The sequence below is a fragment of the Lampetra fluviatilis genome, chromosome 79 (genome assembly GCF_964198595.1).
Source record: "Lampetra fluviatilis chromosome 79, kcLamFluv1.1, whole genome shotgun sequence".
Taxonomy (NCBI): Eukaryota; Metazoa; Chordata; class Hyperoartia; order Petromyzontiformes; family Petromyzontidae; genus Lampetra; species Lampetra fluviatilis.
The window spans coordinates 350706-374076 of NC_136353.1; the positions used below are offsets into that span (position 1 = coordinate 350706).

At 43.8% G+C, this 23371-nt stretch overlaps 1 protein-coding gene across 1 annotated transcript; it reads left to right on the forward strand.

Annotated features, from left to right (window-relative positions):
- The first annotated feature begins 670 nt into the window (after positions 1-670).
- LOC144953616 (ribonuclease inhibitor-like) lies at positions 671-22575 on the forward strand. The gene is made up of 10 exons (XM_078884206.1): positions 671-748; positions 1491-1577; positions 3859-3942; positions 4537-4623; positions 13314-13397; positions 13962-14048; positions 16415-16498; positions 17050-17136; positions 21174-21257; positions 22058-22575. The coding sequence occupies exons 2-10, from the start codon at positions 1543-1545 to the stop codon at positions 22137-22139; spliced, it is 714 nt and encodes a 237-aa protein (XP_078740332.1). The 5' UTR covers positions 671-748; positions 1491-1542; the 3' UTR covers positions 22140-22575.
- Positions 22576-23371: the final 796 nt, after the last annotated feature.

A 23371-nucleotide genomic window follows, 5' to 3' on the forward strand; every position in this document is an offset into this window, starting at 1 on the left:
CATAGCTACTTGTTTTGTCACGCACATGGTGCCGATCGCCGGACTGGTACAGCCTTTGCAGCGGTTTTACCGGATGTTGAAAGCCAGATAGGCACGAACTGGATTTAATCGATGATCATCTGTATTTAACGTCATAGATTACATTTTGTTTAAAAACTTTCGTAATTTCAGGAATTCATATTCTTGGGTCTTTCGGTAAAGTCACGTAGATAGGTTCAAGTAAAAAAACTAAAAACTACGACGTTTCGATCGCAACACAAGCGATCGCTATCAGAAGAAAGAGCGGGGAAGCTGCTGAGGCAGACTGTTTTAAAGGTTTGAAATGGGTGTAGTCACCCATATGACCCTTGGACTACACCCATTTCAAAACTTTAAAACAGCCTGCCTCGGCAGATTCCCCGCTCTTTTTTCTCCTGATGACGATCGCTTGTGTTGCGATCGAAATGTCGTAGTTTTTTGTTATCTTTGTTATTTTATTTGAACCTATCTACTTGACTTTACCGAAATACCCAAGAATATGTGCACGGTCTCCACAAACACGACTCTCAAGCACTGTTCCGTCAACCACCACCACCTCTCACCATCCCTCACCATCCCCCACTCTGTGTCCAGACCCTCCACCCATCCTCTCTGCCCCCACTCACCGTCTCTTCTCTCCCTGCAGCCTGGATGGGTGTTCACTGACGGACAAGTCGGGTTCCTCTCTCAGTGTCATCCTCAAGGCCAACAGAGGATTGAAGAGTCTTGAGTAAGCTCTGCTGTTCGTTTCTCACATGTGCTCTGTGGACGAACTGTGCTAATTGTTGGTGCAACGCGTTGTGAAGTAAACATTTTAATGTGAACATATTTAATCTTGCTGTACTGCTTAATCGAGTCCACTTTAAAAAAAATGTTTTACTGTAATCTTAACACATTTGTTTAATTTAACACGTCGGCTAAAGCAATATTCATATTGTTAGCAGATACATTAATTAATTGTAAACATCTCCCTGTGTTCCTCGATGAAAATGTACTTGTGTGATCCTCTGTTGTAATTTTGTGTTGAGAAAACACAAACACTTTTTTACATTACAGTGCAGTATAATTGAATGGATTGCGATTAAACTGATATTTGTGAAAGCCACCTATTATATATAAAATGTCTAACACAGAAGCATTAAACAATGAGCAGCTTTGCTCATGAACGTGTGTGCTGTGGTCATGTTCACCACCATCAGAGCCGGCCCAGCCACTAAGCGACCATTGCAAAGGGCCCCGTGGCCAGCAGAGGGCCCCCTAGAGTCACTGCTAGCGAGTGGATGAAAAAAGTGGGTGAAAAAAATCATACATCAAAGGGGCCTCCAACCAAATTTTGCTTAGGGCCCCCAAAGGTCAGGGGCCGTTTCCGACCACCATTGTGAGTGTCCCTCACTCACCGCGTGTTTGACTCCGCGGTTCCCGTGGGCTCAGTGAGTCAGCGCTTGTCCCTTCTCCCGTCCACCCGGGTTTAGTCTGACTCGCAACAAGATCGGAGACAACGCACTTCGACTTTTAGCGGACGGGATGTTGGGGAGAGAAGGGAGTTTGGAGACGTTAGTGTGAGTAATGTCCTGATGCACACACACTTATATAAGTACACCTACACACATGTGGACACAAAACACAGTATTACTACTATAATAGCCCAGAAATGTGTGTAATGCGCGTGACGTCACTCCACATGCCACACTACCCCCCCCGGTCATTAATAATAAAATAATCATGAGCGGGTGGATTTTAACACTCACGCAGGTCGAGCGGAATTCGCTTTAAATTTGACTTTTCTTTATTGAAAGTTAACCAAATAAATAACTCTACCCAGACGTTTATTTACAGAAGGTGAGGGGGGGCTCCATGTGGAGAGACGTCATCCGCTCTTGATTATTAATGAGGGAGTTGTGTCCCGCGCGTGACGTCACTCCACGTGCCGCACCCCCGGTAATTAAGAAGGTCGAGCGGAAATATATATTTTTCGCAAATTCGTTTTAAATTTGACGTTTTTTTTTATTGAAAGTGAATCTAATAAATATTCCACGCAGCAACAATGTGGATTTGGTGTCTTTATTTTTTCTTCAGCACTTGAAACAAAAGGTAAGCTATGCTTCTACATTTTAGTTAAATAGACATTTCTCGGTGATTTTCCAGATATTGTACTGCAATCCAATGTATTTGAACCCCAGCAACCGAAAGCAGAAGAGAATAAAGTGTCAGAGCAGTGAATTAGAACAAATTTAAGGTCAGTTATATACAGTGCTATTGTGAAATGCAGTGAAGTGTTTTATGACAAACTTTCGTGCAAGATTCACTGCCATTCAATTACCACAATATACAATTACTCTGCTCATTTTTGTTCGTAAATATTACAGCTTCCGTCCTAGGACGGGCAAAGAAGCTAGTAGCATAATGTTGTATTTTAACGTCTATTTTAACTTTCTTTTTTATGCACTCATCAATTAAGTTATTAGCCACACTTATTCCAGCACTTTTAACCACTATTAAATAACAATACAATTACAATTGTCACATTACCTACTCTAAACAATGATATTGTTTCAAACTATATTGTGTTAATACAGTAGATCATCTATGATATCCAGCGGCTTCAGAGGAAAGGGGGTACAGTACTTGATTTTCAATAACACCAGATAATCGCGTCATCATTTAAAATAGCTTATTTTTGCACATTACTGAATAAGATGTTTATAGGTGCTCTGTATATATTTAGTGTTTTAAATAGTTTACGATATGAAAATCGCTTACATAAATATACGAATAAACTAAATAAATATCCTGCTGTAAAAAGTGACTATTTACTGTACCGCACTCACCACTCCAATATTGAAGACTCTGCATGGGGTGGTGTGCGTACTAGGATCTTGTTCAACAACTTGTGTTTGACAACAACTTGTGTTTGACAACAACTACTTGTGTTTGACAACAAAAACTTGTGTTTGACAACAACTTGTGTTTGAGAATCGTCAGACTGATGCAGCCTTCAGATCGGTGCTCTGGCGAACGCCGAATTGCACGTAATTTTTGCCGGATCGCACTGTATGTTTTCTGTTTCTGTCACTGTAGTCATTAGTCATGAAACATTTATACACATGCAGTGTTTGCATTGTTTAAGTTATTGTATGTCGTGTATAATGTACTGTATATATTATTTGACACTGAAATAGAGCACAGCTACTTGTTTTGTCACGCACATAGTGCCGATCGCCGGACTGGTACAGCCTTTGCAGCGGTTTCACCGCATGTTGGAAGCCAGATAGGCACGAACTGGATTTAATCGATGATCTGTATTTAACGTCATAGATTACATTTTTACTTAAAACTTTCGTGATTTCAGGAATTCATGTTCTTGGGTCTTTCGGTAAAGTCAAGTAGATAGGTTCAAATAAAATAACAAAAAACCACGACGTTTCGATCGCAACACAAGCAATCATTATCAGGAGAAAAAAGAGCGGGGAAGCTGCTGAGGCAGGCTGTTTTAAAGGTTTGAAATGGGTGTAGTCACCCATATGACCCTTGGACTACACCCATTTAAAACCTTTAAAACAGCCTGCCTCAGCTTTCCCGCCCTTTTTTCTCCCGATGACGATCGCTTGTGTTGCGATCGAAACGTCGTAGTTTTTTGTTATCTTTGTTATTTTATTTGAACCTATCTACTTGATTTTACCGAAATACCCAAGAAGATGTGCACAGTCTCCACAAACACGACTCTCAACCACTGTTCCGTCAAGCACCACCACTTCTCACCATCCCTCACCATCCCCCACTTTGTGCCCAGACCCTCCACCCATCCTCTGCCCCCACTCACCGTCTCTTCTCTCCCTGCAGCCTATATTGGTGTTCACTGACGGACAAGTCGGGTTCCTCTCTCAGAGACATCCTCAAGGCCAACACAGGATTGAAGTGTCTCGTGTAAGCTCTGCTGTTCGTTTCTCACATGTGCTCTGTGCACGAACTGTGCTAATTGTTGGTGCAACGCGTCGTGAAGTAAACATTTAAATGTGAACACATTTAATCTTGCTGTCCTGCTTAATCGAGTCCACTATCAAAATGTTTTACTGTAATCTTAACACATTTGTTTAACTAAACATGTGTTTAGTTTAACACGTCGGCTAAAGCAATATTCATATTCACAACATATTGTTAGCAGATATATTAATTGTCAACATCTCCCTATATTCTTCGATTAAAATGTACTTCACTTGTGTGTGATCCTCTGTTGCAACTTTGTGTTTATATAAACGCAAACACTTTTCATATTATAAAGGTACAGTGCAGTATAATTGAATGGATGATTGTGATTAAACCGATATTTGTGAATGCCACGTGTTATATATGAAATGTATAACACAGAAGCATTAAACAATGAGCAGCTTTACTCGTGAACGTGTGTGCTGTGGTCATGTTCACCACCATTGTGAGTGTCCCTCACCGCGTGTTTGACTCCGCGGTTCCCGTGGGCTCAGTGAGTCAGCGCTGTTCCTTCTCCCGTCCACGCGGGTTTAGGCTGTATTACAACGAGATCGGAGACAGCGGACTCCGACTTTTAGCGGACGGGATGTTGGGGAGAGAAGGGAGTTTGGAGACGTTAGAGTGAGTAATGTCCTGATGCACACACACTTATATAAGTACACCTAAACAAATATATACACACACATGTGGACACAAACTACAAAGATACTCAGTATAGCATAATAATGTATTTTTACGTCTATTATAACTTTATTTTTTTATGCACTCATCAATTAAGTTATTAGCCACACTTATTCCAGCACTTTTAACCACTAGTAAATGACAATACAATTACAATTGTCACATTACCTACTCTAAACAATGATATTGTTTCAAACTATATTATGTTAATACAGTAGATCATCGATTATATCCAGCGGCTTAGGAGGGAAGGGGGTACAGTACTTGATTTTCAAAAACACCAGATAATCGCGTCATTATTTAAAATGGCTTATCTTTGCAGATTCTTGAATAAGATTATGTTTTAGGTGTTATGTATATATTTAGTATTTTTAAATTGTTTGCGATATGAAAATCGCTTAAATATACAAACACAAAATAAATATCCTGCTGTAAAAAGTGACTGTATTTACTGTACCGCACTCACCACTCCAATATCGAAGACTCTGCATGGGGTGATGTGTGTACTAGGCTCTTGTTTGACAACTTGTGTTTGACAACTTGTGTTTGATGACAACTTGTGTTTGATAACAACTTGTGTTTGACAACAACAACCTGTGTTTGACAACAGCTTGTGTTTGATGACAACTTGTGTTTCACAACAACTTGTGTTTGACAACAACAACTTGTGTTTGATGACAACTTGTGTTTGACAACAACTTGTGTTTGACAATCGTCTTGACTCATGCAGCCTTCAGATCAGTGCTCTGGCGAACGCCGAATTGCACGCAATTTTCGCTCGATCGCACTGTATGTTTACTGCTTCTATTACTGTAGTTATTAGTAATTAAAAATGTGTATATGTTCAGCATTTCATCGTTTAAGTTGTTGTATGTCGTGTATAATGTACTGTATATAGTATTTGACACTGAAATAAAGCATAGCTACGTGTTTTGTCACGCACATGGTGCCGATCGCCGGACTGGTACAGACTTTGCAGCAGTTTCACCGAATGTTGGAAGCCAGATAAACACGAACTGGATTTAATCGATGATCATCTGTTTTTAACGTCATAGATAAAATTTTGTTTCAAAACTTTCGTTATTTCAGGAATTCATATTATTGGGTCTTTCGGTAAAATCACGTAGATAGGTTCAAATAAAATAACAAAAAACTACGACGTTTCGATCGCAACACAAGCGATCGTTATCAGAAGAGCAGGCAAGCTGCTGAGGCAGGCTGTTTTAAAGGTTTGAAATGGGTGTAGTCACCCATATGACCCTTGGACTACACTTATTTAAAACCTTTAAAACAGCCTGCCTCAGCAGCTTTCCCACCCTTTTTTCTCCCGATGACGATCGCTTCTGTTGCGATCGAAACGTCGTAGTTTTTGTGATCTTTGTTATTTTATTTGAACCTATCTACTTGACTTTACCGAAATACCCAAGAATATGTGCAAAGTCTTCACAAATAGGACCCTCAACCACTGTCCCGTCAACCACCACCACCTCTCACCACCTCTCACCATCCCCCACTCTGTGCCCAGACCCTCCACCCATCCCCTCTGCCCCCACTCACCGTCTCTTCTCTCCCTGCAGCCTGTCTGGGTGTTCACTGAGGGACAAGTCGGTTTCCTCTCTCAGTGTCATCCTCAAGGCCAACACAGGCTTGAAGAGTCTCAAGTAAGCTTTGCTGTTCGTTTCTCACAAGTGCTCTGTGCACGAACTGTGCTAATTGTTGGTGCAACGCGTCGTGAAGTAAACATTTAAATGTGAACACATTTACTCTTGCTGTCCTGCTTAATCGAGTCCACTTTCAAAATGTTTTACTGTCATCTTAACACATTTGTTTAGTTTAACAAGTAGGCTAAAGCAATATTCATATTGTTAGTAGATATGTAGTGGTGGTGTTGACGTGCGCCGACTGTGACAGTGATGGATCACGGGGCGGCGCGGGGTGCGGGGTTGGGCACGCGTTGTGGGCGTGGTGTGGACGCGCGCGCCGGGAGTGACAGATGACGGGGCGGCGCGGCGTGGGTGGTGAGGCACGATGAGATGTGGGAAAACAGGATCGTAGCCAGCGCCCAGCGATTGGTCGAATAAGTGGGTGCTCGCAGCGACGTCCGCAGGTGGGGTATAAAGGGGGACGCGCGAGAGCACTCGGGGAGAGTTACCCAGTTGAAGACCCGAAGACGGAGCTGAAGACCTAGTGCCCCGAGACCCCTAGTCCCGCCGTCCTTGTGGGGACCGGGGCCCTGTGTGGCTCGGAGGCGAGGCTGTGGGACCCGGGGTCCGACGCCCCCGTGGGTCGGGCTGGGGACCCACAGTCGAGACGGATACCCCGGGCAGAGAGTGTCCCGAGTAGCTCAGTGGCGTTAGTCGCCGAGTAGCTAAGTGGATGTTGGTCATCCGAGTAGCTCAGTGGCGTTAGTCGCCGAGTAGCTAAGTGGGTGTTTGTCACCCGAGATACTAAGTGGATGTTGGTCATCCGAGTAGCTCAGTGGGCGTTAGTCGCCAAGTAGCTAAGTGGGTGTTTGTCACCCGAGATACTAAGTGGGTGTTTGTCACCCGAGATACAAAGTAGGTGTTAGTCACCTGTGAACGAGTTTGATAAAATAAAGAGTGTGTTACCCGTGAAGTCGTCTCCCGCCGAGTTACTACATTACAACTGGCGTCAGAAGTAAACCTGTCTTCAAGAAGTATGGACACGAGGAAGACTACCCGTACCCACGAGCGAGGTCGGGACGACGACGGCGTACCGGGGACACCAACCTCGGGAGGAGAGGACGAGGAGTTGCCACCGATGCAGCACTTCGCGGTGATGGCCGACGCTCCGCTTGCCTCCGACACCAGCCTCCAGGACGCGCACTCCCGGTTGGCGGAGTTGCTACTCGCCGCCGCCGCTGTCTTGGCCGACATCTCCGTTCCGGCGAGCGGAAAAACGGCTGCGGGGTTGGTGGAGGAAGCGACGTTGGAGGAATCCCGCCAAAAGGCGCTTCGCGCCAAAAGTCTGGAAGTTGCCGCCGTTTTTGGGGGGCCGCCACCGATTGGCGGGAAAGACGGACGCCACGTGGCCGGACACCTCCGCTCAGCGCAGCCCACGTCATCAGCGCGCGCCGGAGCTCTCCATTTTGCGCCTGACAACCGAGCCGACAATTTACACAACTACAGCGGAGCGCGGGAAAATCTCTCCGACGTCGACGACGATCGGGTCCTCCAGCAAAGATTGCCCGCGCTGTCGGCGTTCAAGGCGGATGGGGGCGACTGGGGAGCCTTCCAACGAAGGTTCCTCGCTCATCAGGAGATGTCGGGGTGGTCCGACACCACTGCCCTGCGTGCGTTGCCAGCGATGCTTGACGACGACGCGCTTGCAGCCTTCACATCTGCTGCAAGGTCGTCCCGCTCTACGCTCCAGGCCGCACTACACCTGATGGCGAAGGTGTTCGGGCCGCCCTCCACGTGTCGCCACCAGTTCTACGATCGGCGGAAGGTGGCTGGAGAAACGACGCTCGCCTATCGCACGGCACTACTCGCCTTGGCGGACGCAGCTTTTCCCCGCATGGATAAGGAGGGGAAGGACGCCATGGTGACGGAGCAGCTGCTGGCGTTGGCCCACGAGTTGGGGGTCCCCATCAATGTGGCGGACGAGATGGATATCTGCTCCCTGGCGATCGCCACGAGCATTCACGCGTACGAGGTCCTCAAACGCAAGCCGGGGGTCGTCTGCAAATGGGCGGGGAACGCGGCACTGGCCGCCACGATCGCCGAACCTCAGCCAGCTGCGGATCAGGAGCAGGCCTTCGCTGCATCGCGTCCGGGGGAGTGGAGAACGGGAGGTCGTTCGCCCACACGTTCACCCCGCAAGCTGGAGCAACCGAAACCTACAACGTCCGTCGTCTGCTACAACTGCGGCCTTCGGGGTCACGTCGCAGCCGGGTGCCGGGCCCCGCGTCAGCGCGCCACAGGACCACGTCGGGACGACGACCAGGGCCACAAGTCATCCCAACAAAACCCGGTGCCTCGGGCTTGACGGCTGCTGACCGTCGGGAGCCTGAACCCCGGGGCACGCACGGGTCCTCGATGCCTGGCCGATGTCTTCCTGAACCGCCGGCACCACCGGACGTTCAACCGCGTCTGGTGCCGTACGACGGACCGGCAAGGCGGACTCGGGCTAGGGCTCAACAATTTTCATGAAGACGTTTTTTCTCTACACCGAGCTCGCCCGGTGTTCCCCTCTGCCGGGGTAATGTCCCGTTGTAGGGACGCTCGGAAAAAAGGGGACACTGCACGAGTCGAAAGAAAAAAAAAAAAAATTTCCATTTATTTTCCTTTCTGCATACACATTGCTATTGTCACTCGCCGGTTTGTATATATTGTTCTATTGTCGCGGTGGCATTGGTTGATGGTTGCGGATGGTAGTGTTCGCGTCGTGTTGTGTTGTTACGTTAGTTGTTGTTCTTGTTGTTGTGTTGTGTTACGGGGCACACAGGGCGGTTTGTATATTTTTATAGCAGCCGGGTCGGCTGCGAGCTATGTGGTAGGGGGTGATGTAGTGGTGGTGTTGACGTGCGCCGACTGTGACAGTGATGGATCACGGGGCGGCGCGGGGTGCGGGGTTGGGCACGCGTTGTGGGCGTGGTGTGGACGCGCGCGCCGGGAGTGACAGATGACGGGGCGGCGCGGCGTGGGTGGTGAGGCACGATGAGATGTGGGAAAACAGGATCGTAGCCAGCGCCCAGCGATTGGTCGAATAAGTGGGTGCTCGCAGCGACGTCCGCAGGTGGGGTATAAAGGGGGACGCGCGAGAGCACTCGGGGAGAGTTACCCAGTTGAAGACCCGAAGACGGAGCTGAAGACCTAGTGCCCCGAGACCCCTAGTCCCGCCGTCCTTGTGGGGACCGGGGCCCTGTGTGGCTCGGAGGCGAGGCTGTGGGACCCGGGGTCCGACGCCCCCGTGGGTCGGGCTGGGGACCCACAGTCGAGACGGATACCCCGGGCAGAGAGTGTCCCGAGTAGCTCAGTGGCGTTAGTCGCCGAGTAGCTAAGTGGATGTTGGTCATCCGAGTAGCTCAGTGGCGTTAGTCGCCGAGTAGCTAAGTGGGTGTTTGTCACCCGAGATACTAAGTGGATGTTGGTCATCCGAGTAGCTCAGTGGGCGTTAGTCGCCAAGTAGCTAAGTGGGTGTTTGTCACCCGAGATACTAAGTGGGTGTTTGTCACCCGAGATACAAAGTAGGTGTTAGTCACCTGTGAACGAGTTTGATAAAATAAAGAGTGTGTTACCCGTGAAGTCGTCTCCCGCCGAGTTACTACATTACAGATACATTAATTGTAAACGTCTCCCTGTGTTCCTTGATGAAAATGTACTTGTGTGTGATCCTCTGTTGTAACTTTGGGTTTATATAAACGCAAACACTTTTCATATTATAAAGGTACAGTGCAGTATAATTGAATGGATGATTGTGATTAAACTGATATTTGTATTATATATAAAATGTCTAACACAGAAGCATTAAACAATGAGCAGCTTTGCTCATGAACGTGTGTGCTGTGGTCATGTTCACCACCATTGTGAGTGTCCCTCACTCACCGCGTGTTTGACTCCGCGGTTCCCGTGGGCTCAGTGAGTCAGCGCTGTTCCTTCTCCCGTCCACGCGGGTTTAGGCTGAATGGCAACAAGATCGGAGACAGCGGACTCCGACTTTTAGCGAACGGGATGTTGGGAAGAGAAGGGAGTTTGGAGACGTTATAGTGAGTAATGTCCTGATGCACACACACTTATATAAGTACACCTAAACAAATATATATATACACACATGTGGACACAAAACACAGTATTACTACTATAATAGCCCAGAAATGTGTGTAACGCGCGTGACGTCACTCCACATGCCACACTCCCCTCCCCCCCTCATTAATAATAAAATAATCATGAGCGGTGGATTTTTACACTCACGCAGGTCGAGCACAATTTTTTTTTACGCAAATTCGCTTTAAATTAGACTTTTCTTTATTGAAAGTTAACCAAATAAATAACTCTACGCAGATGTTTATTTACAGGTGACGGGGGGGGGGGCTCCATGTGGAGTGATATCATCTGCTCTTGATTGTTAATGAGGGGGTGGGGGGCGTGGTCCACATGAGTGACGTTATCAGCTCATGATTATTGATGAGGGAGTTGTGTCCCGGGAGTGACGTCACTCCACATGCCGCACCCCCCGTCATTAAGAAGGTCGAGCGGAAATATATATTTTTCGCAAATTCGCTTTAAATTTTACGTTTTTTTTATTGAAAATGAATCTAATAAATAATTCTACGCAGCAACAAAGTGGATTTGGGGTGTTTATTTTTTCTTCAGCACTTGAAACAAAAGGTAAGCATGCTTCTACATTTTAGTTAAATAGACATTTCTCGGTGATTTTCCAGATATTGTACTGCAATCCTATTTATTTGAACCCCAGCAACCGAAAGCAGAAGAGAATAAAGTATCAGAGCAGTGAATTAGAACAAATTTAAGGTCAGTTATATACAGTGCTACAGTGAAATGCAGTGAAGTGTTTTATGACAAACTTTCGTGCAAGATTCACTGCCATTCAATTAACACAATATACAATTATACTCTGCTCATTTTTGTTCGTAAATATTACAGCTTCCGTCCTAGGACGGGCTAATAAGCAAGTAGCATAATGTTGCATTTTAACGTCTTTCATAACTTTCTTTTTTATGCACTCATCATTTAAGTTATTAGCCACGCTTATTGCAGCACTATTAAATAACAATACAATTATAATTGTCACATTACCTACTCTAAACAATGGTATTGTTTCAAACTACAGTATATTGTGTTAATACAGTAGATCATCGATTATATCCAGCGGCTTCGGGGGGAAGGGGGTACAGTACTTGATTTTCAAAAACACCAGATCGCGTCTTTATTTAAAATGGCTTATCTTCGCAGATTCTTGAATAAGATTATGTTTTTAGGTGTTATGTATATATATTTAGTCTTTTAAAATTGTTTGCGTTATGAAAATCGCTTAAATATACAAAGACAAAATAAATATCTTGCTGTAAAAAGTGACTATTTACTGTACCGCACTCACCACTCCAATATCGATGACTCTGCATGGGGTGATGTGTGTACTAGGATCTTGTCAACAACTTGTGTTTGACAACAACTTGTGTTTGACAACAACTTGTTTGATAACTTGTGTTTGACAACAACAACTTGTGTTTGACAACAACAACTTGTGTTTGACAACAACTTCTGTTTGATGACAACTTGTTTGATGACAACAACTTGTGTTTGACAACTTGTGTTTGATGACAAGAACTTCTGTTTGACGACAACAACTTGTGTTTGACAACAACTTGTGTTTGACAACAACTTCTGTTTGACAACTACTTGTGTTTAACAACAACTTGTGTTTGACAACAACAACTTGTGTTTGACAGTCTGACTGATGCAGCCTTCAGATCGGTGCTCTGGCGAACGCCGAATTGCACGCAATTTTCGCTGGATCGCACTGTATGTTTTCTGTTTCTGTTACTGTAGTTATCAGTCATGAAACATTTATATACGTGCAGTATTTTCATTAAGTTGTATGTAGTGTATAATGTACTGTATATATTATTTGGCACTGAAATAGAGCATAGCTACTTGTTTTGTCACGCACATGGTGCCGATCGCCGGACTGGTACAGACTTTGCAGCGGTTTCACCGGATGTTGGAAGCCAGATAAACATGAACTCGATATAATCGATGATCATCTGTATTTAACGTCATAAATGACATTTTGACTTAAAACTTTCGTGATTGCAGGAATTCATATTATTGGGTCAATCGGTAAAGTCGCGTAGATAGGTTCAAATAAAATAACAAAAAACTACGACGTTTCGATCGCAACACAAGCAATCGTCATCAGGAGAAATAAGTAATATTTAAAAAGACTTTTTTTTAAACACGCTTTAATGAAATGTACTGTACTCGTAATGGCAGAACTCCACGACTCCAGGAAGTGGCCGCGAGGCTGCCACAACGTAAGGGGCCGTGGTGATTTACAGCCAACGTCAGTTGAGCGTGGACAATTAGACCCAAGCCGAAACATGACAAAGAATGTTTAAAAACATATTTTTTTTCGATGATAGAATATAGTATTGTCATCAGTAAGACATAAGTGTACCAAGTTTGCAGTCGAAGTGGGTTAAAATTGAGTTACAAGATTTGAGGATACGACAACAACAGAGTTAATAGAAAGCGTGTAATTAAGAGCAGGGAAGCTGTTGAGGCAGGCTGTTTTAAAGATTTGAATTAGGTGTAGTCACCCATATGACCTTTGGTCTGCAACCCATTTCAAACATTAAAACAGTCTGCCTCAGCAGCTTTCCCGCCCTTTTTTCTCCTGATGACGATCGCTTGTGTTGCGATCGAAACGTCGTAGTTTTTTGTTATATTTGTTATTTTATTTGAATCTATCTACTTGACTTTACCGAAATACCCAAGAATATGTGCACAGTCTTCACAAACACGACCCTCAACCACTGTTCCGTCAACCACCACCACCTCTCACCATCCCTCACCATCCCCCACTCTGTGCCCAGACCCTCCACCCATCCTCTCTGCCCCCACTCACCGTCTCTTCTCTCCCTGCAGCCTGTGTCAGTGTTCACTGACATACAAGTCGGGTTCCTCTCTCAGTGTCATCCTCAAGGCCAACACAGGCTTGAAGATTCTCCTGTAAGCTCTGCTGTTCGTTTCTCACAAGTGCTCTGTGCACGAACTGTGCTAATTGTTGATGCAACGCATCGTAATGTAAACATTTAAATGTGAACACATTTAATCTTGCTGTCCTGCTTAATCGAGTCCACTTTCAAAATGTTTTACTGTAATCTTAACACATTTGTTTAGTTTAACACGTCGGCTAAAGCAATATTCATATTGTTAGCAGATACATTAATTAATTGTAAATATCTCCGTGTTCCTCCATGAAAATTTAATTGTGATCCTCTGATGTAACTTTGTGTTTATATAAACACAAACACTTTTCATATTAGAAAGGTACAGTGCAGTATAATTGAATGGATGATTGTGAGTAAACTGATATTTGTGAAAGCCACCTATTATATATAAAATGTATAACACAGAAGCATTAAACAATGAGCAGCTTTGCTCATGAACGTGTGTGCTGTGGTCACGTGCACCACCATTGTGAGTGTCCCTCACTCACCGCGTGTTTGACTCCGCGGTTCCCGTGGGCTCAGTGAGTCAGCGCTGTCCCTTCTCCCGTCCACGCGGGTTTAGGCTGATAGGCAACAAGATCGGAGACAGCGGACTCCGACTTTTAGCGGACGGGATGTTGGGAAGAGAAGGGAGTTTGGAGACGTTATAGTGAGTAATGTCCTGATGCACACACACTAATATAAGTACACCTAAACAAATGTATATACACACATGTGGACACAAAACACAGTATTACTACTATAATAGCCCAGAAATGTGTGTAACGCGCATGACGTCACTCCACATGCCACACTTCCCCCCCCCCCCCCCCGTCATTAATAATAAAATAATCATGAGCGGGTGGATTTTTACACTCATGCAGGTCGAGCGGAATTTTTTTAACGCAAATTCGCTTTAAATTTGACGGTTTTTTTATTGAAAGTGAATCCAATAAATAATTCTACGCAGCAAAAAAGTGGATTTGGGGTCTTTATTTTTTCTTCAGCACTTGAAACAAAAGGTAAGTCTAATTTATGCTTCTACATTTTAGTTAAAGACATTTCTCGGTGATTTTCCAGATATTGTACTGCAATCCAATTTATTTGAACCCCAGCAACCGAAAGCAGAAGAGAATAAAGTATAAGAGCAGTGAATTTGAACAAATTTAAGGTCAGTTATATACAGTGCTATTGTGAAATGCAGTTAAGTGTTTTATGATAAACTTTCGTGCAAGATTCACTGCCATTCAATTAACACAATATACAATTATACTCTGCTCATTTTTGTTCGTAAAAATTACTGCTTCCGTCCTAGGACGGGCTAATAAGCAAGTAGCATAATGTTGTATTTTAACGTCTTTTATAATTTCTTTTTTATGCACTCATCAATTAAGTTATTAGCCACACTTATTCCAGAACTTTTAACCACTAGTAAATGACAATATAATTATAATTGTCACATTACCTACTCTAAACAATGATATTGTTTCAAACTATATTGTGTTAATACAGTAGATCATCTATTATATCCAGCGGCTTCAGGGCGAAGGGGGTACAGTACTTGATTTTCAAAAACACCAGATAATCGCGTCTTTATTTAAAATGGCTTATCTTTGCAGATTCTTGAATAAGATTATGTTTTAGGTGTTATGTATATATATATTTAGTCTTTTAAAATTGTTTGCGATATGAAAATCGCTTAAATAAATATACAAAGACAAAATAAATATCCTGCTGTAAAAAGTGACTATTTACTGTACCGCACTCACCACTCCAATATCGAAGACTGCATGGGGTGGTGTGCGTACTACGCTCTTGTCAACAACTTGTGTTTGATAACAACTTGTGTTTGATGACAACAACTTGTGTTTGACAACTAGTGTTTAACAACAACAACTTGTGTTTGACAACTACTTGTGTTTAACAACAACTTGTGTTTACAACACCTTGTGTTTAACAACTTGTGTTTAACAACAACTACTTGTGTTTGGCAACAACTTGTGTTTACAACAACTTGTTTGACAACACCTTGTGTTTAACAGCAACAACTTCTGTTCAACAACAACAACTTGTGTTTGACAACACATTGTGTTTAACAACAACTTCTGTTTAACAACAACAACTTCTGTTCAACAACAACAACAACTTGTGTTTGACAACAACTTGTTTTTGACAATCGTCTGACTCATGCAGCCTTCAGATCGGTGATCTGGCGAACGCCGAATTGCATGCAATTTTCTCCAGATCGCACTGTATGTTTACTGCTTCTATTCCTGTAATTATTAGTCATGAAAAATGAATATACGTTCAGCATTTCATCGTTTAAGTTGTATGTAGTGTGTAATGTACTGTATATAGTATTTGACACTGAAATAAAGCACAGCTACTTGTTTTGTCACGCACATGGTGCCGATCGCCGGACTGGTCCAGCCTTTGCAGCGATTTCACCGGATGTTGGAAGCCAGATAAGCACAAACTGGATTTAATCGATGATCATCTGTATTTAACGTCATAGATTACATTTTGACTTAAAACTTTCGTGATTTCAGGAATTCATATTCTTGGGTCTTTCGGTAAAGTCGCGTAGATAGGTTAAAATAAAATAACAAACTACGTTTCGATCGCAACACAAGCGATAGATCGTTATCAGAAGAAAGAGCGGGGAAGCTGCTGAGGCAGCCTGTTTTAAAGGTTTTAAATGGGTGTAGTCACCCATATGACCCTTGGACTACACCCATTCAAACCTTTAAAAGAGCCTGCCTCAGCAGATTTCTCGCTCTTTCTTCTCCTGATGACGATCGCTTGTGTTGCGATCGAAACGTCGTAGTTTTTGTGATCTTTGTTATTTTATTTGAACCTATCTACTTGACTTTACCGAAATACACAAGAATATGTGCAGTCTTCTCAAACACGACCCTCAACCACTGTTCCGTCAACCACCACCACCTCTCACCATCCCTCAACATCCCCCACTCTGTGCCCAGACCCTCCACCCATCCTCTCTGCCCCCACTCACCGTCTCTTCTCTCCCTGCAGCCTGGATGGGTGTTCACTGACGGACAAGTCGGGTTCCTCTCTCAGTGTCATCCTCAAGGCCAACACAGGCTTGAAGATTCTCCTGTAAGCTCTGCTGTTCGTTTCTCACAAGTGCTCTGTGCACGAACTGTGCTAATTGTTGGTGCAACGCGTCGTGAAGTAAACATTTAAATGTGAACACATTTAATCTTGCTGTCCTGCTTAATCGAGTCCACTTTCAAAATGTTTTACTGTCATCTTAACACATTTGTTTAGTTTAACAAGTAGGCTAAAGCAATATTCATATTGTTAGTAGATACATTAATTGTAAACGTCTCCCTGTGTTCCTCGATGAAAATGTACTTGTGTGTGATCCTCTGTTGTAACTTTGGGTTTATATAAACGCAAACACTTTTCATATTATACAGGTACAGTGCAGTATAATTGAATGGATGATTGATTAAACTGATATTTGTATTATATATAAAATGTCTAACAGAAGCATTAAACAATGAGCAGCTTTGCTCATGAACGTGTGTGCTGTGGTCATGTTCACCACCATTGTGAGTGTCCCTCACTCACCGCGTGTTTGACTCCGCGGTTCCCGTGGGCTCAGTGAGTGAGCGCTGTCCCTTCTCCCGTCCACGCGGGTTTAGGCTGCGTGACAACTACATCGGAGACAGCGGACTGCGACTTTTAGCGGACGGGATGTTGGGGAGAGAAGGGAGTTTGGAGACGTTAGAGTGAGTAATGTCCTGATGCACACACATTAATATAAGTACATATTCTTAGGTTTTTTCGGTAAAGTCACGTAGGTAAAACATCAAAATTAATATAAAATAAAAATCACGACGTTTCGGAGGCAACACAAGTCTCAGTCATCAGGTGGGACCGTCACAGCCGGATTAGCTGCATCAAGTGAGGCAATGATCCAAGATGTAATCCCTTAAAAAGCAAGTTGAAGGTGGGGGGAGCTCATCAGAATGTGGTAGCCAAGGAATGGAACGCATCAGGAGGGGGAGGGGGGGGGCGGGGCCAAAAGAATGCACGTCGGCCTGGACGCGGTTGGTGTTGCACAACGCATCGGGAGGGGGAGGGGGGGCGGGGCCAAAGAATGCACGACTGCGTGGAAGCGGTTGGTGTTGCACAACGCCAACGCATTGGACAGAGAGGGGGAGGGGGAGGCCTGATACACATGATAGAAAAAAGAACGAAAATGCCCATGTTTATACCAATGCTGGCTGAACAATGAAGAGAGTACTGTTAAACACTAGGGATGTTAACACTCGGTAAAGTAAAGTAAGATAGTGCCTGTCAGATAAGATGGTCCAAAAAAGTGTAATTAAGTCTTTTTTGCGTGGTTGATAACATCTTTCCAATGATTACTAAGTTTGTACCCCTCATCACGGTTGAAATTATGTCTGTTTGTATATTTGTATGGCTTCGTGTACAAACCTTTGAAGCCATACAAATATACAAACACAGACATAATTTCAACCGTGATGAGGGGTACAAACTTAGTAATCATTGGAAAGATGTTATCAACCATGCAAAAAAGACTTAATTACACTTTTTTGGACCATCTTATCTGACAGGCACTATCTTACTTTACTTTACCGAGTGTTAACATCCCTAGTGTTTAACAGTACTCTCTTCATTGTTCAGCCAGCATTGGTATAAACATGGGCATTTTTGTTCTTTTTTCTATCATGTGTATCAGGCCTCCCCCTCTCTGTCCAATGCGTTGGCGTTGTGCAACACCAACCGCTTCCACGCAGTCGTGCATTCTTTGGCCCCGCCCCCCCTCCCCCTCCCGATGCGTTGTGCAAAACCAACCGCGTCCAGGCCGACGTGCATTCTTTTGGCCCCTCCCCCTCCTGATGCGTTCCATTCATTGGCTACCACATTCTGATGAGCCCCCCCCCTCTCCTCCCCCTCAACTTGCTTTTTAAGGGATTACATCTTGGATCATTGCCTCACTTGATGCAGCTAATCCGGCTGTGACGGTCCCACCTGATGACGGAGACTTGTGTTGCCTCCGAAACGTCGTGATTTTTATTTTATTTTTTATTAATTTTGATGTTTTACCTACGTGACTTTATCGAAAAAACCTAAGAATATGAATCCTTGCAGTCACGAAAGCTTCAAATCTAGAAATATAAGTACACCTAAACAATATATATACACACACGTGGACACAAAACACAGTATTACTACTATAATAGCCCAGAAATGTGTGTAACGCGCGTGACTTCACTCCACATGCCACACTGCCCCCCCCCCCCCCCCGTCATTAATAATAAAATAATCATGAGCGGGTGGATTTTTACACTCACGCAGGTCGAGCGGAATTTTTATTTTTTTTACGCAAATTCGCTTTAAATTAGACTTTTCTTTATTGAAAGTTCACCAAATAAATAACTCTACGCAGACGTTTCTTTACAGGTGACGGGAGGGTGGGTTCCATGTGAAGTGACGTCATCCGCTCTTGAATATTAATGAGGGGGTGGGGGACGTGGTCCACATGAGTGACGTCATCAGTTCATGATTATTGATGAGGGTGGGGGGCGTGGTCCACATGAGTGACGTCATCAGTTCATGATTATTGAGGGTGGAAGCTCCATGTGGAGTGACGTCATCAGCTCATGATTATTGGTGAGGGTGGAAGCTCCATGTGGAGTGACGTCATCTGATCATGATTATTAATGAGGGAGTTGTCCCGCACGTGACGTCACTCCACATGCCGCACCCCCCCCCCCCCCGTCATTAAGAAGGTCGAGCGGAAATATCTTTTTCGCAAATTCGCTTATATTTGACTTTTTTTTTTTATTGAAAGTGAATCCAATAAATAATTCTACGCAGCAACAAAGTGGATTTGGGGTCTTTATTTTTTCTTCAGCACTTGAAACAAAAGGTAAGTCTAATTTATGCTTCTACATTTTAGTTAAAGACATTTCTCGGTGATTTTCCAGATATTGTACTGCAATCAAATTTATTTGAACCCCAGCAACCGAAAGCAGAAGAGAATAAAGTATAGAGCAGTGAATTAGAACAAATTTAAGGTCAGTTATATACAGTGCTACAGTGAAATGCAGTGAAGTGTTTTATGACAAACTTTCGTGCAAGATTCACTGCCATTCCATGAACACAATATACAATTATACTCTGCTCATTTTTGTTCGTAAATATTACAGCTTCCGTCCTAGGACGGGAAAAGAAGCTAGTAGCATAATGTTGTATTTTAACGTCTTTTTTAACTTTCTTTTTTATGCACTCATCAATTAAGTTATTAGCCACACTTATTCCAGCACTTTAAACCACTATTAAATCACAATACCATTACAATTGTCACGTTACCTACTCTAACCAATCATATTGTTTCAAACTATATTATGCTAATACAGTAGATCATCGATTATCTGGCGGCTTCGGGGGGAAGGGGGTGCCGGATTTTCAAAAACACTCGATAATGGCCTCATTGTTTAAAATAGCTTATTTTTGCATATTCTTGAAAATGATATTTTAAAGTGTTGTGTATATTTAGTGTTTTAAAATAGTTTGCGATGTGAAAATCTCTGAAATAAATCTACAAAGAACAATGTATATCCTGCTGTAAAAAGTTACAGTATTTACTATACCGCACTCACCACTCCAATATTGACGACTCCGCAAGGGCTGATGTGCGTACTACGCTCTTGTTCAACAACTTGTTTGACGTCAACTTGTGTATGACAACAACGACTTGTGTTTGACAACAACTTGTGTTAGACAACGACTTGTGTTTGACAACAACGACTTGTGTTTGACAACAACAACTTGTGTTCGACAACAACCTGTGTTTGACAATCGTCGGACTGATGCAGCCTTCAGACCGGTGCTCTGGCGAACCCCGAATTGCACGAAATTTTCGCCATATCTCACTGTATGTTTTCTGTTTCTATGACTGTAGTTATTAGTCATGAAACATTTATATACGTGCAGTATTTTCATTGTTTAAGTTGTATGTAGTGTGTAATGTACTGTATATAGTATTTGATCCTGAAATAAAGCATAGCTACTTGTTTTGTCACGCACATGGTGGCGGTCGCCGGAATGGTACAGCCTTTGGAGAGGTGTTACCGGTTTCACCAGATGTTGGAAGCCAGATAGGCACGCTCTGGATATAATCGATGATCATCTGTGTTTAGCGTTATAAATTAAAATTAAGAATTTAATATAACGAACGGCTGCAAGCTTGACATTAATTGGCCACCCATACGTTTATATTAATAACACAACAACATGATCCTTATTAAAGCCATAAAGTCACCAATGACTCTTATACGCCGACCTTATACATTTTAACATTCTTTTTATCCTTACCCAATATACAGTTTAAACCAGCGTTGGCCTCGAAATGGGTAGCGTGGGCTTCTGTGATAATGAGCTTTATAGCTTTTCGGATTCTACAATTTAAATATTCAGATTTTGATTCTGACTGCCTGTATCTACAGTGGCCTTTCATGGACCCCATCGCACAGGCAAACCTCGCCGAATGCGAGGTGTAATGTTCCTGGAAAATGCCGTGTTGGACAAAGCCGCATTAAACAAATATTAGACAAGTAGGGTTGCGTTGCTGGGTCCGCAATGATCACTCCCTACCGCTTTGTTTAACTGATTCTACGATATTTACTCCCTTGTAATTGTATTGAAGGATGTTGAGTTGCTCTCCATTTCTTGCGAGTGTACACTTTTTATTTTCCAATTTCACCCCACTCAGTGCCTCCTTCTCTCCCTGTAGCCTGCAGGACTGCTCACTGACGGACAAATCAATCCCAGCTCTTCATGACATCATGATCACCAACAAAGCATTGAGGATACTCCGGTAAGTTCTGCTACTCGTGTCTCACATGTGCTCTGTTGCTACAGACAAAACAACTTAGATATCCAATTTAAAGCTTTTGTGACTGCAGGGATTCATATTCTTGGTTCTTTTGGTAAAATCACGTAGAAGGGAAATAATAAAAATAAAACATAAAGAAAATAATTAAATATAACATAATAAAAAATATTTGTTTTCTTTTTATTATTTTATTTCCCTTCTACGTGACTTTACCGAAAGAACCAAGAATACAACTTAGATTCGTTAGCAACACTGTGGCCTTAACAGAACAAATATGGAAAAGACAACGTTTTGGGCAATGGGCTTCCTTCACATAACGTTTATGTGCTATCAAAGCCATTGTCAGAAATGGGATTAGTAGTGGATGTATTCCAGTGCATGTAATATTCATTATATCAGATGCAGGCACATGGCCAAACCACTGGGAATGCCCCGATCTCAAATCTGCAAGGTAAGCGGGATTGAGCCTGGATAGTGCTTAGATGGTTGACCACAGCACATAACCACAGGCGTTATAGGCAGCAGAGCTAAGTTGCGGGCAACAGACTGCGGTGTGCAGCACAATCTACCCTTGAACTATTCTGCGATCCTAGATCTGCAGTCCCTGCCATCACAGACCTGCAATGACCTGCGTGGTGAAGGATGGTAAAGCAGCTTTCATGGCATGGGGAGACCTTCATCCAGCGTGGTTGTTGTGGGGGCTGCGTGGGTCTCGAACTGTGGGGAGCTGCCCGAGTCTCCGTGTGAACCCGCGTCAGCGTGGACCTCTCTCTGTGCTGCAGGTTGGAGAGCAATGACTTCAGTGAGGAGGGGGAGCAGGAGCTGAGGAGAAAATGGACTCGCGGAGGAGGCCTGGATATTTAGATACAAGCTGAGAGGACGTGGTGGCCCTGCAGCAGACGGAGCTGCCCCACGCGCGACTCGCACAGCAGCCCGGCGTATTTCACCTCTACGGCTCCGATCGCCGACACCGACTCTGAGACGACAATGAGCGGGGAGCTCTCTGTGAGCTCCACACGGAGCCGAGGGTAAACGTGGCTCCAAAATGCTGATGAATGTGGTGATTCTGATGTGTAAGTGTATTTAACACGTTCCTTCGGAGTGGGCAGGTAGGAATTTGGTTGAACAGCGCATTTGTGCGATCCGTGTCACGCGGCGCAAGCTGCGTGGGGCGGTGCGTCACGTGGTGCTGAGCCCGCCCGAAGCGCTCTGAAATACAAATCGAGGGCGTGGCTATCCAAGACAGACAATCCCTGGTGGGCAGTGGGGAACGGTTGTTCCTACGTGTATGAATGTGGTATATAGAAACGATGTTGGGGGTTGTGGGGGAGGGGTGGCAGGGGGCATGCGAGGGGGGATTTTAAATGGTCTGGCAGCTCACCATGGTTTCACTGAGTAGGAAAGTTTTTCATAAATGTGCGTACATAGGGGTGTGTATCACACTCATGCACATATCCTAGTCTATTTATGACTTCAATAGTCACCCTATATCTGTTTAAAATTCATGTATTTTAACTTTCAATTGCGTTATGATCGGTCTAAAAATAATCGTCCAAGTCGACTTCAGCTAGAAGGAATGTGTTAATGATTGTGCAATGTTGTCGATTTCTTGCATTAAAGTTGTTTTTGCTCTGAATTCTCTTTCATTGCTCTAATTTATTAGTTTTCGATTTTGGTGTCTCAGATTACACTGGCAAATGAACTATCCAGGTTAAAAACCTGGCTAAACAAATACACTTGATATTTCTAATCTTTGCGTATACATATATCTGTATACCAAATAACAGCACTTCAACAGCCTCGGAATGCATAACAACGTATCAATAATTCAATTGTAATGTACAATTTTATTGGGAGACTGTCATTGTTTGGGTGTGGTCTGGGAATGTGTATTGCTGTTGTTTTACTGCCTTTCCCAAGCTTGGGAATTGATGCAAGTTGAACTTGCATACTTTTATGTATTTATTTAAGTGACACCACGGTGGTGTGATGCTATCTTCCTCACCTAGTATGCAAGAGTTCGGGGGTTTGATTCCGACCCTGACACCTGCTGTATAGTTGGAGTGTGCATGTTCTCTCTGTGGACGCTTGTATTT